This window comes from Tubulanus polymorphus, chromosome 1 (genome assembly GCF_964204645.1).
Source record: "Tubulanus polymorphus chromosome 1, tnTubPoly1.2, whole genome shotgun sequence".
Taxonomy (NCBI): domain Eukaryota; kingdom Metazoa; phylum Nemertea; class Palaeonemertea; order Tubulaniformes; family Tubulanidae; genus Tubulanus; species Tubulanus polymorphus.
In genome coordinates, this window is record NC_134025.1 from 6135027 (window position 1) to 6149424 (window position 14398).

The 14398-nt window shown below is 38.3% G+C and overlaps 2 protein-coding genes across 6 annotated transcripts; one reads left to right on the forward strand and one right to left on the reverse strand.

Annotated features, from left to right (window-relative positions):
- Positions 1 to 2268: 2268 nt before the first annotated feature.
- On the forward strand, positions 2269 to 5468 carry LOC141912084 (equilibrative nucleoside transporter 2-like). Of its 4 annotated transcripts, XM_074803295.1 has the most exons (13): positions 2269 to 2519; positions 2612 to 2693; positions 2786 to 2922; positions 3099 to 3193; positions 3327 to 3377; positions 3456 to 3541; positions 3620 to 3668; positions 3867 to 3961; positions 4173 to 4265; positions 4473 to 4581; positions 4736 to 4824; positions 4937 to 5130; positions 5205 to 5468. In XM_074803295.1, the coding sequence occupies exons 1-13, from the start codon at positions 2341 to 2343 to the stop codon at positions 5335 to 5337; spliced, it is 1392 nt and encodes a 463-aa protein (XP_074659396.1). In that variant the 5' UTR covers positions 2269 to 2340; the 3' UTR covers positions 5338 to 5468. The 4 variants fall into 4 exon arrangements, with proteins under 4 accessions (XP_074659396.1, XP_074659403.1, XP_074659419.1 ...); XM_074803302.1 differs by lacking the exon at positions 2612 to 2693 and having other exon boundaries at positions 2367 to 2519; XM_074803318.1 differs by lacking the exon at positions 2612 to 2693 and having other exon boundaries at positions 2401 to 2519; positions 2786 to 2912.
- A 383-nt stretch (positions 5469 to 5851) lies between these two features.
- LOC141912078 (metabotropic glutamate receptor 3-like) lies at positions 5852 to 12476 on the reverse strand. Of its 2 annotated transcripts, none has more exons than XM_074803272.1 (3): positions 11939 to 12476; positions 7713 to 10036; positions 5852 to 6394 (listed from the first exon to the last, which is right to left on the reverse strand). In XM_074803272.1, exons 2-3 carry the CDS (start codon positions 9792 to 9794, stop codon positions 5852 to 5854), a joined length of 2625 nt encoding a protein of 874 aa, XP_074659373.1. In that variant the 5' UTR covers positions 9795 to 10036; positions 11939 to 12476. The 2 variants fall into 2 exon arrangements, with proteins under 2 accessions (XP_074659373.1, XP_074659383.1); XM_074803282.1 differs by lacking the exon at positions 11939 to 12476 and adding an exon at positions 11618 to 11726.
- Between the last annotated feature and the right edge of the window lie 1922 nt (positions 12477 to 14398).

Here is a 14398-nt window from a genome sequence, read left to right on the forward strand (position 1 = left end):
CTAAAACCAGGCCCACACTTTTGCCGAGAACGGACACACCGATGAGAACTGAAAGGTTCCCGTTATCGTTAGACACCGTTCCGGACACGATGACCAAAGATACGATAACAGCGACTGCAGTTCCGACTCCTATAACTGTCGAAGATACAACGACGACGACATATTGCGAAACAAATGCCAAAACGATCGCTCCGACGACTGCCATTAAATTCGAGGCAAATAAAGCGAATTTACGATTTGCCTGAGCGTTGATGATCACTCCGATTATTGTCGAAATCATGAATTTAACTACTAAGGCTACCGCTAGTGCCCATCCATTGGCGATTTCCAGCTGACCGACGTCCTTTTTACACTTATCCACGTAGGTTCCGTTTACGTCACACGTTAAATTCATTTTGGCATTTGCGGCCAATATAGATGGCTGAATCGTAGTTATTACAGTCTGAAAAAAGCCATCGTTAAAATTGGCGAGAAATCCCAATATACAGAGACAAGTGTTCGAATTGCGAAAGGTCTGCAGCATTTTTCTGTATCCCGAATCAGCCATCGTCGAAGAGTATGTTCATTAATAACAAAACAAAAAACGTGTAAACAAATTCCGGTTTTTCAAGTTGAAAATCCCTTGATCGTCCAGGTTACCAGCGACATGTTATATTTGACTAATCCATTCGATCCGAACAAGTCTGTTTTCGCCCGAGTAGCGTTATTATCTAACAGCGATCCTATGTTCCGCGTCATGGCAGATCGTATAGTCTCCAGTGAAAGAAAAACCTACGATTATGAAGAAAACAGGAGCAGGACACGTTTGACGTTTTGACCCATTCATATGAGCTATTCTTTAAACTGATTTGCCATGTCCAGTTGTTGTCTGGTCAAAATACACTTAAATAATCATGAATGTGAGACTATCATCAAACGATTCTTTTCTAGTAATCGGACGAAATTCGAATGACAGATTATTGTCAATAGTGCCAGATGTTTTTTCAATTAGGAAAAATAGAATACATACATCGTGCACATACAATGTTCATATCCAATTGTCCAAATGTAAATGCGTATGTATCAGCTTTCATAATTTTCATGTTCCGGCAGTCGAAACCATCTGTGCACTTAATACCACACTTAACGGTTATGTCAACGGCGGTGCTTTTAAAGCGATTGCCGATGAATTTGATCACCCCGATGCCGGGATGAATTCAGGCCGTCGGAGCACTCGATCATGTATTTCTCGTTTAATAACCAGAAGCAGATGACGTACGATGACGGCGCGGCAATTTGGCGAAATATTCCTTCTTCTTTGATGGTGGCGCGAATGATTCGCTCGAGAATTTCCAATTAAAATGCGCTTCTTCGTCGTTCAGTTAAACGATCGTAAATCAGTTTGTTTATTGAATAAATCACGTATCAATAAAGAAGGTGTTCGTTGTGAAGCTAGTGAGGATTCAATATACACTCAGTACGTACACGTGTACATCATGCAGGCTTCATTTTTATACATTTCAGGTGTTTTACGTAGCATAAAACGATACATACAAACTAGCGCGAGAACGTTATCAGAATAGGCATAAAGCAATTTGTTCGCATTTGATATTGATCATAGACACACCACCATGTGGGGAGTAGTTAGAAACAGTTTAATGCACCGAACAGGTTCGCTTTGGTTTAGCTCGTGCGTTTAGAAGTTCATTAGGTTTTTCTCTGCAGTTGAATCGAATAATGTTAAACTCCTTGAAAATGAGTGTAAAAAACTATTTCTAAGCAGATGTTTTTTTCGCGAATCCCAATATTGATTCTTAGTAAGCAACGTGACATAAACATAGTGGTGTAATACGATTAGATTCATTCTATCTCAAATTAAGGGACTGATTCGTAGAAACGTGTATTCATTTCGATTTCATTCAGTTATGATCGATGCTCAGCTATAAAACGTATGAAATACTAACTCAGCAGTGATATACATGAATATGGGGCATCATGTTTTGCCAATAAAATGTCACTTGAACCATGAATTTTACCAATGTAAGCTAGTTTTTTAGGTTGTGTCAGGAAAATACTAGTTAAAACGATGTATGATATTATAGACTTTACTCTTAAATACCAATAAGAGGTAACACGAAATGTAAATATAAACTAGCTGTAGACTGCACATATATCGACATATTTATCTAATCGATCAAAACAAAACTGGTTTCAATTAGAATCGGGTTTTTATACGGGTCACATAATCAACAAACTTTACAGGTTGGTGATTGGTCAAAGTGGACTCCTATAAACTCCGACACTAACTGAAATATCATTCTCGGATCTCGAAACATACAAGAGCGCAACTGAAGTAAAATCATGAGAGAAACAAACTTAGATGATGAGGATAGGTCGACGAAGGAGATTGGAAGGTGTGACAAAATTGCCCTAGCAAGCGAAGTGGACCGGGGGCTGTACACGAGATGTGAAGTAACAGAATCTACGCCACTTTTAGAAAAGTCAAAACATAAAAATGATTCATGGTGCGCAAAAGACAGGTACATATACAGGAACAGATTAAACAGCGTCAATAATGGCGTTAATACAACGAGCACACCGTTATTTTCATGTATTCACATTTCTTGAATAGGTATTACATAGTGTTCATTGTATGCATGATGCAAGGTCTCGGCATTTTGTTACCTTGGAATCTCTTCATGACGGCTAAGGAGGTTGTATGCAAGATTCAAATTGTAGCATATAATATGCCCAATATCATCTTCGTATGATAAAGATGCTTATCCATTGTTCTTTCTAATTTCAGTACTTCATCGACTATAAACTGTATCCGGCTGGTGATGTTGATTATCGTAGAAATTTTCTTACATATGCCGGAATATCTTCGCAGATACCAAACACATGTTTGAACATTTTCAACTTGTTTTATCAAGGTAATGGAAAGTAAGTAAATATATACAGACTTTTAAGGTGAAAGATAAAAACTCTGCAACGCCCCCAAGTGTCAGAGCCTGACATTAAGACCACCTCAATAACCAAAATGATATTTTCCATGGGTGGACGACAAAGTTCCCGACATTATGTGTATACAGAATAATCGAAATTCATTAAATTTTCAGGACGAAACCTTCTATCCGGATTGTGGTCAGTATGCTGGTTCTGAGCGGTTTGTTTGTATTGACAATAGCACTTGCTGTTATTGATACGTCACAAGGTACAGACGTTATCGCGTTATCAATATTCATTTCATTTATCGCTCTCTACTAAATCAATGATCGGAGATTCGTCTCTCTTGGTTCAAAGTTCGAAAGGGTCGAATTATAATGCTCGATTTTCGATATTTTTAGCTCCCGAATTATTTTTTGGCGTTACGTTGCTTCTCATCGTTTTTATGAACAGTAAGTTTGGATGTCTTAACCATTTTTCCCTGAACCCAAGGAAATCTTGGAAAAGATCTTGTCATTCTCATTTTCAAGTGTGCACTGGTGTTTGGAGTAACTGTTTCTTTGGCATAGCAGCCCAATTTCCGGCAATTTACCTCAACAGTTGTATCACTGGAATGGTGAGTTCCCCATTTTCATTCCAGGTATATACTATTTCCATGGCATTATTGGTCAGATAATCCTCTCTATCTTTTTAGAACGTATGTGGTGTCATAGTTTCCGTCCTTTCAATGACTTCCAAAACAGGTATAAAAATTCTTTTCCATCTCAGTCTTCCAAGAACAATCTTCATTTCAAAATCATTATTCTACAAATCTCACAACATTTTGTGAGATATTTAATGTTTACGTACTTCATCAACGGTTTCGCGAATGCTTTTTTCTTTTGCTTTCCCGTCACGGTTTTTGACATGAGCGAAAAATTGAAACAGTTTTTAATTTGTAGGAAGTGACCCTCGTTCGTCGGCTATAATATATTTCGTAGTGGCTCTATTGATATTGATAACGGCACTTGATTTGTTTATAGCCCTACCACTTACGGTAATAATGACGTTTGACCTAATGTCACAGGTCTACGGGTGGTGTTATAGGTGACACTGGGTTTTCATCTATATGTTTAAGATGCAACGGGTCTCGGACACAAATCAAAATATAAATTCGATAATGATTTTCAAACTTTACGTTGAACAAACAGATTTAGATTTTATTTGTTGTTCGATCTGGAAGTAAGATGATATTTTGATTATTCTAGAGATATTACCGGGTAAATTATGCAGAGGATAAACAGCAATTAGCGGAAAGTCAACTAGTGGAGGGTTTACCGTACATGAAAACATTTAAACAAGTAAGATTCTTAAGACTGCACGTTTCAACGGTGACGTTCAAGCAGAGCTATGGGTGGTTATTAGTTCACTGCGATTGTATTTTGAGAAATAAACAATTTTTATTACTGAAATTTTTGAAAGAAAATGTCCCCTAGAAATAAGTCCCCAACGCTTGTACTCCCCTTCATTGTAAATAGTTTAAGTTGATGCATAGTTTTCGCTTTCAGATGTGGTTAGCGTTATTTGATGTTTGGTTCCATCGTTTTATTTCTATGACAATTTATCCGGCTATATTAGTTGACATAAAGAGAATGGACCCAGATTTCTTCATTCCTGGTAAAAATAAACTCCGGCCTCTTCCTCGTACAACGATGCCAATGAATACTTCATAATATTTCCATTCTTACCGATTTCAACAATCCAAATCACACCTTGTTCGATTCGTGAAATAGGGTCATGCGAATAGACCAAGACTAATCTTATTTTCTAGATGAGTATTTTACGGATGTCATCGCTTATATGATACCGAACGTATTAGCGGTGACGACAAACATGCTCAGCTATTCACGGTTTGCACAGGTAAAAATATAGTCACATTGAGATACCCCCTGCCCTCACAAAATAGCCATAATACTTAAGAAAACATGTACGTATAAGGTCACACGACTAAAAGTGTATCTTCATTTTGTAGCCTCCGCCGAAGACAATAATATTGTTTCAAATGGCGAGATTTATGTTCATTCCATTCTATTTGTTGTGTAACTTTCGTCCGGAAACGCGCAGTATTCCGGTAGTGTTAAATGATTATTGGTTTCTGATTGGAGCTGTAGTATTTGGTCTACTTAATGGACACATGTCTGGTATTACGTTCATGTACGCAAAAAGGTAAATTAATTTGAAGCCCCTCAATTTAGCCAAGGTGTCTTTGTAGTATTATATATACACCTTGCACTTTTTAGAGCTGCTGGTTCAGACCCCCGAATGCAGAAAGTTGCAGGAATGATGACTGGAATTGCTCATAGCACTGGTTACCTCACAGGTCACCCTTTTACACTCGTCGTGGCGTACCTAGTAGAAAATATAGGAAGATAATGCTATATTGTGGACGGTCTCGCCTGTACTTTTGAGGAGCTTCAGATTTATATGAAATAGTGACTGAGTGATGATAAAGATTGTACCTGGTAAAATGAAAAGACCAGAAAAACTTCTAGTACGACTAGAATGTATGTTTCCGCGCAATTTATTTCGAAACGAATGTAAGACAACCACAAACGGGAGATTCCACTACGTATGTGTTCGGCAAACTCTTTGTTTCATTGTAATTTTTGAACCTCTGAATATCAATTGATTCTCAATAAAAATCAATGGATGTGAATTTTGATTATGAGTACATTGATAAGTTTTATTTGCCTGACATACATATCCCATGAACTGACAAGTTTCTCAAACTTGCTAATTTTCGAATAATTTAAGATATTAATACAAATACATAGATAGTCGTGGAAATTGTATGGCTATTTAAACATCTATATTGTTAATAATTCACTATAAATCGATTTGTTAAAACAGTTGACATTTCTTATGATGGTAGCGTCGCCTTCACATATCACGTGACAGTGGTGGATATATCGACTCCGCTGACGGCAGCTGTGGCGCTTTCGCCGTACGTCGCATCGAGCGATCTAATCGCGTTCCGAGACGTTTTTCTTAAGCTGTTTCCCCTGAGAGTCGACGGTAAAATCCGCAGGTCACTCTCCTCGAGGAAATACACGGCGTATAGCTTCGGACAAAACAAAATCAACAAAATAACGTACGCGTTTGCGACAATGGGGGCCGTAATGAACGTTAGCGACATGCGGGAACCGGCTCCATTCGTAAAATAAATAGCAATGAACGCCAACCACATGACGATGCTACTGTACACGCTGAAAGCGATAAATTTGCTTTCGTTGAAATTATCGGGTACGTGTCTGGTTTTGAATGCGTACACCGCACACGATAGAACCAACAGGAAATTGAAGCCGAGAGGAACCATGACCGACACTGCGTAAATAGAGCAAATTCTTTCGACGAAACGGCGGTCAGGCGAAGGCATCGATTTAGTCGGTAATGGAGGTTCCATAATGGCTACGATGCCGCACAATACTATCTGAAAATAGAACATCAGTTGTGAATTGAATTATACATGAAGCGCTAAAGTTCGCAGATAATATGTCACGACAGGGAATATGGGTCGCGAGAATCGAATGAGGATCACGAAGAAATAAACCTGGAATGCGGTAATGAAATAACAATAAATAAGACTCCAAGACTGAATAACTACCAAGAGGATGCATACTTATTGTATACATGTTTTAAAATTGATTATCATAGTTGCTTTCGATCTATTCAGATTTAATCAGCTGTTCATTGCAAAAAGAAGTTTCTCAGCCCTTCGACAAAAACTTAGAAATCCTCATTTATCGGGTATACACCGATTACGATTGAATATTTACACGCATCTCCCAGTGACGTTCATCAAGTTTAAAAGTGAAATTTCGAAATAAATCTCGAGGCTGTCTTCAAAAGAGATTTAATGTTGACTGCCAAATCGATCTAGCCGCGTCGTGATGAATATAATTGGTTCTACGTTAGGAGAACCTTGTTTACTCTCATCCCATGTTCTATCTGATATGTCACGATGCTACGAAGGAAATTAGTCGTAACGACGAACTGTCGGGTCGATTCACCTCTTACCTTGTCTGACTTAATCTGTCTTTCGCTTTTCGCATAAGAATTGGTTTTTCTAGTCTTACGGCATCGTAAAAAAGTGTTATAGTGAGCCATAAAGGCAGAAAATAAATATTGTGGAAGTCAGTCGGTGAATGTAAAATCATACATAGAATTTAGCACCTATTTATGACCACTTTTTGACATGAAGAATAGTTTGCTATATGAATGTGCTTGTCAGAATTCTAAAAAATTCTTTACCAATATACCGAGAATTATTATCGAAATTAAACGGAAAACAAATAACAGATTCATTAAGTATTCCTGTAGGGCTCTCAAAACATATCGACTAAGCAGCACTGAGTAATGTATACCTTAAACACTCGGTGGTTTGCTATTAGAAAGAAAACCCAAAATATAGATTTCAAATAACCTTGAATAAGTTATTAGGGTTGCAAATTATTGGACTGCGCGAAACAAAATATATTCAACTCTTGCTATTCTTAGTTTTTTGTGTGATAAAATTTTTCGGTAGCAAAAGATTGGAGTGTCATTAAGCAGAATAAAAAACTAGGGATCCAAAATTGTGGATTAGATACATTTTATCTAAACGATTTTTCCACGTGTAAACTAAACTATTAAACATCTTTTTGGGCCTAGATATTTCAAGATTTTCCAGACACACGTCCGGTACGCCACAAAAGATTCTGCTGGACGCATAAATCACATCAACGTTTATTGACGAGTAGTCATGTTACCTGAATTGTAATCAGTGTGGATACAAAGATGAGTTGAACGTGGCGACTGATCCATCTTGGCGGTGTTCTCGTGCGCTTCCCGTAGTCAAATATCACAAATATTCTGCGTGTTTTAATGAGAATCGGCGCGTAGACGGCCGAGAACACGATCCCCGGACCGACCATATTGAAGTAGCATATCACAGTCGTTGGTGGAGACAAATGCGTGAAAACTAGCACCAAGCTGACTAAGATGCTCACTATTATGATGTACATAAGTTCGACGCTGGACGCTTTGATCAGTTTCGACTCTCGAGCTCGACAAAAAAGTATGAAAACTAAAATTGTCAGGACAAAACCGAAAGACGCGAACACTACGACCACTAATACGAAAGGAGACGACCACTTGTATTCGGAGGGCTCGATTTCTTGGCATGTCGTAAAGTTGACGCTGTCCGGCCACCAGTAAAGCGGACAACGTTGGCATCGAGTTTGATTGACGACCGTTCGTTCGTTCGGTCGACATCGCAAACAATCCCAACAGCAGACCTGCTTGCGGCGCTGATACTCGAAGCCAGGGGGGCACGGAGTCGAACACACGGAGAGAGGAACGCCGTACGGGCCGAACCTGGATACATTCGAATGCCACTGTATAGGCGTGTCGGTCAAATTCATCGCGTTCGAATTGATATCCCAAATGGCCACCGTTTCAACCGTCGGATCACTCCGGCCAGATCTTTGAATATTACGTATTACGTACTTCCCGACCCTATCGCCAAACTCGTCGAATTGTACACTCTCCCAGGGACCTATTTGTGTGGAATTCAACAGCATTGAACGGATTTTGCTTCCGTCGATGCAATGACTGACCGTGGCGCTGTTCGCGGCTGGACAGTCGGCCAATATGAGAGTCTTAATAACTTGCGCAAACGCGGAAACGCCGTTAAGAACAAGCGAAATGGAGGAATCGCTATAGAAACCGCGAGATTCGTCGTAACGAGATGACGCGTCGCAGGTATTGTTTGCGAACGAGCAGTCAAATTTACTTTCCCAGAAATCGCGCAATACGATATTATTCTCGGCATCGGATGCGTTCAAATCTTTGAAATAAGCGTCGAATTGAGTTTTATTTGACATGAACGCGTCGGCGACGAGTAATCCAGTGGGAAGCTGTGCCAGACTGGACGGATTGTTCAGATTTGGGCCACCTAGTCCATCCGAACCGATAACGATGAAATTGCCAGCTGCTTTGGCCCTGTAGATTGCGGCTAGTAGATGCTTGGCTTCGGTTGTGTAGGCGTACAATATTAAAACAGTCGCATTCGTGTAGGTTTTAAGTGTTTTCACTATCGAGTCGTATTCTTTAATTGTCGTATATTTGTGTATACTGAACTTAGCGGCGAAACATAAAGTGAAGTCGTTTTCTACTGCCATCGTTTCCAGCATGTTAATCCCATCTCTTCCGTACGTATCGGACTGGTAAACAGCCGACACATAGCTCCACGAGAACTTCTGCAAAAGCGCCAAAATAGTTCGAACCTGAAACTTCGACGGTGGTATAGTTCGTAAAAAGTATGGATAGTTCGTTTTGTCGCTAAGTGCATCGCTCGTAGCGTAAAAACTGATGTGCGGTATCTGGAAAATGCCCAATAGTGGAGATATCAATGAGCTTGTGGAACTTGTAGCCGGTCCGATGAGTCCTGCTACTTTGAAGTACGGATATCTACTCGACGATTGGTTGTTTGATGGTGACTTATCGGGTAGAATGTGCATAAGTTGTGACAGAGCAGTTGACGGTTTACGACACGCGTCGAAAATAACATAACCGAGTGTCAGATTATTCGGCAACCATTTTAACGAATTCAACTCCCCGACCGCATACATCATAGATGTCGCGTGATAAACGGCCAAGTCGAAGATATCTTTACCGCACGAATTTGAGCCTCCGTGGCCGTGTATCGAAAAGAGTCCAGCGAGTAAAATGTCTCCCGGTTTGTAGAAGTATGCGTTGTCGGCATGCCCAGGTATATATTCATTTAAAGTTTCACCAGTCATCGTCGATAAAAAGATGATTAAAACGCAGTGTACGGTCCATTTCGACATTTTGTCAGCTACCGCGTAATGACGAGACTGAATTCAAAATGACATATACTTATATCTCATGCGTGTACATTCTTTTTGATGTGTACTTCAAGCTCGTTTGCTCGAGAGATTTTCAGCCAGAAACTTCCGACAACCACCGCTTTGAATAGAATAGAAACGCTCCAGCCGCTATTATGACACAGTCAGCTTCAGCTGTAATTGAAACGTCCAGATACAACCGACACCAACCGCTGAAGCATCATCTGCAATAAAACGGATATCAATTTAACGAGTGTTGAGAGTTAAGCTAACGTTAAATATTAGCCTCGTATAAACATCAGGGTCAAACCAACGACAACAAGCTCTACGACTAATTGCTACGAATCTACGGAAAACATCGGTCGATTTAGACTTTTGTCGGTTTTGTGTTTAACGCAAAAATCTATATCCGGTATTAAACATTGACTGTTTTTGAGAGCTACGCAAACATCAGGGTAATTGACGAAACGCTGGCCTTTACCAGTTACGTATGGTTACTAGTACGGACGAAATATGTAATTACCAGAAATAAATCGGCCATGAAATCATTATTATGAAGTGTTCATTGCATTAATTATTGCATTTTGCTTTATTTACCTTTGCCTTCCGTTAAATGATTATCATTAAAAGAATAAATACATCGATTAAATGAAACAATATCGAGATGGAAGTTTTTTTACGTGATCCAGACACTACGCAATATTGCCCGGCAATGAATCGAGTAATGACATGATTAATGAGATGATCAATTCAATTGATTACATAAACCATGCGGGTATTGAATTTGTATTTCGACTGATATACGTATAGTCTGGATAGATTTCGCTGCCTGTCAAAATTAATTTATTCTTACGGAAATCACATCGATTCGCATTCATATTTCATTTACATTTTTACATATTTACGACGTCCATTCTATTTAACGGCAAATCCTGAAATCCACAGTTTAATTCGATACGGGCTTCATATTCATTGCTATTGTCATATTCATAAGATAGACCCTCGATATCAAATTTATACATTGAAAAACATTTGCATAAGATATATATCGAACGGATTCTATGGTATACCGAAGCTCAATCCACTAAACGGACCTAACACGATCGATTCAATATTTAGATATGCAGTAATTCTGGATGCGAAGACAATCTTTAGAATCGTGACGGTACCTTCCAATTAGTATTTAAATTACTGTCAGTCGATGCTTATCCGATTGGGATGTTGTCAACAGAAGTCGCAACGCAAGTTTACCCATAGCGACATTCAATTAGTACGCACTGCTCCTAATTAGTCACTCTACGCAGACATACTACTCGACGCTGCAAATTTGACCACTTAAGTCCCATGGTTTAAAACAATATTACCCGATAACTTGTCTCATGACGAATGCATTTCTTTTCGTGGAAAACCACTTTCTGAATTTCAATGCAATGTGCGTTGTTTTATCAAAAATTTATTGTCAATATGATAAATAAATGAATAATATAGAAAGCTTTTGATAGTTTAGTCAAATACAGGTAAATAACTACATTTAATTGTAACATACTCATTACATTGACATATAATTCCTTGTAATACATGGAATCATGACTTGATTATGTACAATTCATCAAACATTGAATATTTCAAATCGATCAGGAAGTAACAGTTCAATACGCTGTTTTTCTGAAAGTTTAACACAGAAAGGTTCGTCAAGAATAGTTTGCCGTCCGAAGCATAAAGAGTATAAATGTTGTTCGAGCTCGAAGACTATATATCCCAGTTAGATATTTTCAAGCGGATCATTTGAACAAGTGGACACCTACCCCCAACAGCCTCCTCATTGATTCCCATCATTGAAACATATGTAAAACACTTTGGCAACGCAATATGTTTGTAAAACATTATCATTTCCCATGTTCTTTCTCTTTTTACAGGAATTCTCAAGAACAGAAGATACCTCTCATATCTTTTCTAAAAAGCTTGAAAATACAACGGGAACTTTTTATTATAAGTATCTAACATGTGGACTACAAGCTTATATCAAGATTATGAAATATTGATTATAAATCATTGTTCATGAGAAGATTTAGAAAAAGGAAACTCATTTGCTAGTTTTGGTGAAGACATTCACGTTAATTACTTACATACTTGTTGTTCTATCATACAGAGCTGTAGTGTCACCAGAATTCAGACCTCGCACAACCGTCTCCAGTCTCCATGTTTACGTACTAAGTAATCTATTGTCTATAGAATATGAATAAAGGGGCCTCTTGGAAGCCTGAGTGTCCCGTCACAAATCTTTAACCTTAATCTTTGATACAGGGTCTCGCTGTAGAGTTGAACTGCGCCACATGGTGCGGAATGTACTTCTCCGAGCCAACTGATCCCGCACACTGATCAGCGCCTGCGAGAGCGCAAAAGCTGTCACCCGACTCGCAGCTTGGCGCTATAGTCTTCTCAACGTAATCTAATGAACTCGTTCGACAACTGAGTCCTAAACAACCGTCACAACTATTATACAATTTCTATCAACAGGGATCGCAATATTATGAGAGTTATAGAAACATCTGTTTGGTATCCGCGATTTATCAGCATTGCTACAACAGGACGAACAACAACTATTATCTACGATTGCGTGCGGTGCTATTTCAGTGCCCCTAGCGGCGGTGCGTTATATGAACATCAACCAGTTCGATAATGAAGAAAATGGGTGTAATGGGTCTTCTTCCTAAACATACGCTGGAAATTCGACTTTTGTTTAGAAACGCTTTCGATACGACGGTTTGATTCAACGATAAAAAGGAAAAAAAAATGTTCCTGCGTCATAGAAAATCGACTTACAAATCTGGAGATAAGTTGAGATTCTTAGTCTGTAGTATATAACTAACACCTGTCGTCAGACAGATACCCGATTTATAGAGTGATCCAATCACATCGGAAACTCTCCAATGAAATATTTGTAGTAAGAACACATAGATTACCACAGATATTGGATTAAATCGATATACGTACAAGCGAGCCCAAATATTTTTGTTTACTATGAAGGACGTTAACTACTACTGTAGACATTGTGTCAGAATTGGCTTTTAAACCATTGATTTTGATTTTATATGAATGTTCGTATTACGAATGGCATAATTCAGCTGTATTTACAAATACAGCCCACCGTATGTTTGCTTAATTAAACAAATGGAATATAGCAAAGATCCAAGTCCCATGCTGTGTTTGTGCTTCGATGTATGAAGGCTTTACTGGAAATAGCAAAAAAATAGAAATAAAACCTGCGGCGGAATAGACAAGAGATGATTCTAAAATGATCACAGTCAAGTCGCCCGCAAATCCCGACAAGCCAGCGGTCAGGTATATTTCAAGAACTTGCTTCATCGAGAATTAACAAGTATATATAAAATGAATATAACATGAGCCATTCGCTTTCATATTCACGAAGAAGATCGCCTAGGATAATATTTACAAAAAATGCCCCGATTTTACGCATTAATTTCACCATCAATCACTGTTTGCTACGAAATGAAAATATAACCACGCGATACATCATTACGTCGATAATGAACTCTGATTGATTACTTCTTGTAAAATTTTGACGTCGTAGATAATTTCATCAATTAAATGCAAATTTGTTAGTCTCTGTAACAAGAAGATCGCCAACTCATATCAACAAGGAAACTAACTTGAAAGTTTATTGACGTCTTGAAAAATAACACACATCAAAAAAGTTAAATTGATATTTCATACACACACAAGCTTGGATTTGAATATATCGATAACAACTAACTTGAAAGATTATTGAGGCCTTGAGAAATAACACATTTATTGCTTGATATTGTCGACAATGGATAATATGATATGAATTATATGATATTAAGGGTCAATAAATTTATTTTGTATTTGAATGATCGAATTGACCGGCAACCAGTCTAGCCCCGATATATTGATGACGTAGTTCACATCCTCTCAACGAATATGATTAATAATTAAATACATAATCATCTGTATGTATTTCTGATATGAGTTATGAAATATATCTAATTACATGTACATTACATTACATTACATGTTATTTTGAAACGTCAATATTGATGATGTAGCGCACAGAACCCCTTCAAATAACTCATACTAGGTGTCAATAAACATTATTGTTAAGGTTTTTACGGCATCAAAAAATCAAGTATCCATTAAAAAAGATACGTTTTACTGCCAACGGAGAATGAATATATAATAGCCAAACAACGCATTGTCTTGTGGCTTTGTGGTAGCGATGGATATTGGTGTAATTTGACGTTTGCTGAACAGATAGCGACGTGCATCGATGATCGTGCGCACGAGTATCGCATTACATGCCTCAGTCTGATAAAAAGCCAGGGATAGAATTTATCCTCTTGTTGCGCACGTTTAATGGTTTTAAGAGGAACATTTTTCATCTCGCATCACGCAGCATTCGTTTCATGTTAAATGAATTTAGCCGTTTTCGATTATTTTTGACGCCAGATAGAAGATTTAGGTTGATTGGTGTTGTCAATGCTGTATATCATTCCCGGCACGTTCTTACATAAAATCAAATGCAAGTTGTTTTTGAATTCATAAGT

What these genes read in the sequence shown, in the direction of transcription:
- LOC141912084 (XM_074803295.1), top strand. Translation starts at nt 2,341, where the DNA reads ATGAGAGAAACAAACTTAGATGATGAGGATAGGTCGACGAAGGAGATT. An exon ending in TTATAGCCCTACCACTTACG is followed by an intron (nt 3,962 to 4,172) that starts GTAATAATGACG and finishes TGATTATTCTAG; the next exon opens with AGATATTACCGGGTAAATTA. An exon ending in GCTATTCACGGTTTGCACAG is followed by an intron (nt 4,825 to 4,936) that starts GTAAAAATATAG and finishes TTCATTTTGTAG; the next exon opens with CCTCCGCCGAAGACAATAAT.
- LOC141912078 (XM_074803272.1), bottom strand. Translation starts at nt 9,794, where the DNA reads ATGTCGAAATGGACCGTACACTGCGTTTTAATCATCTTTTTATCGACG. An exon ending in CCACACTGATTACAATTCAG is followed by an intron (nt 6,395 to 7,712) that starts GTAACATGACTA and finishes TTCTATTTTCAG; the next exon opens with ATAGTATTGTGCGGCATCGT.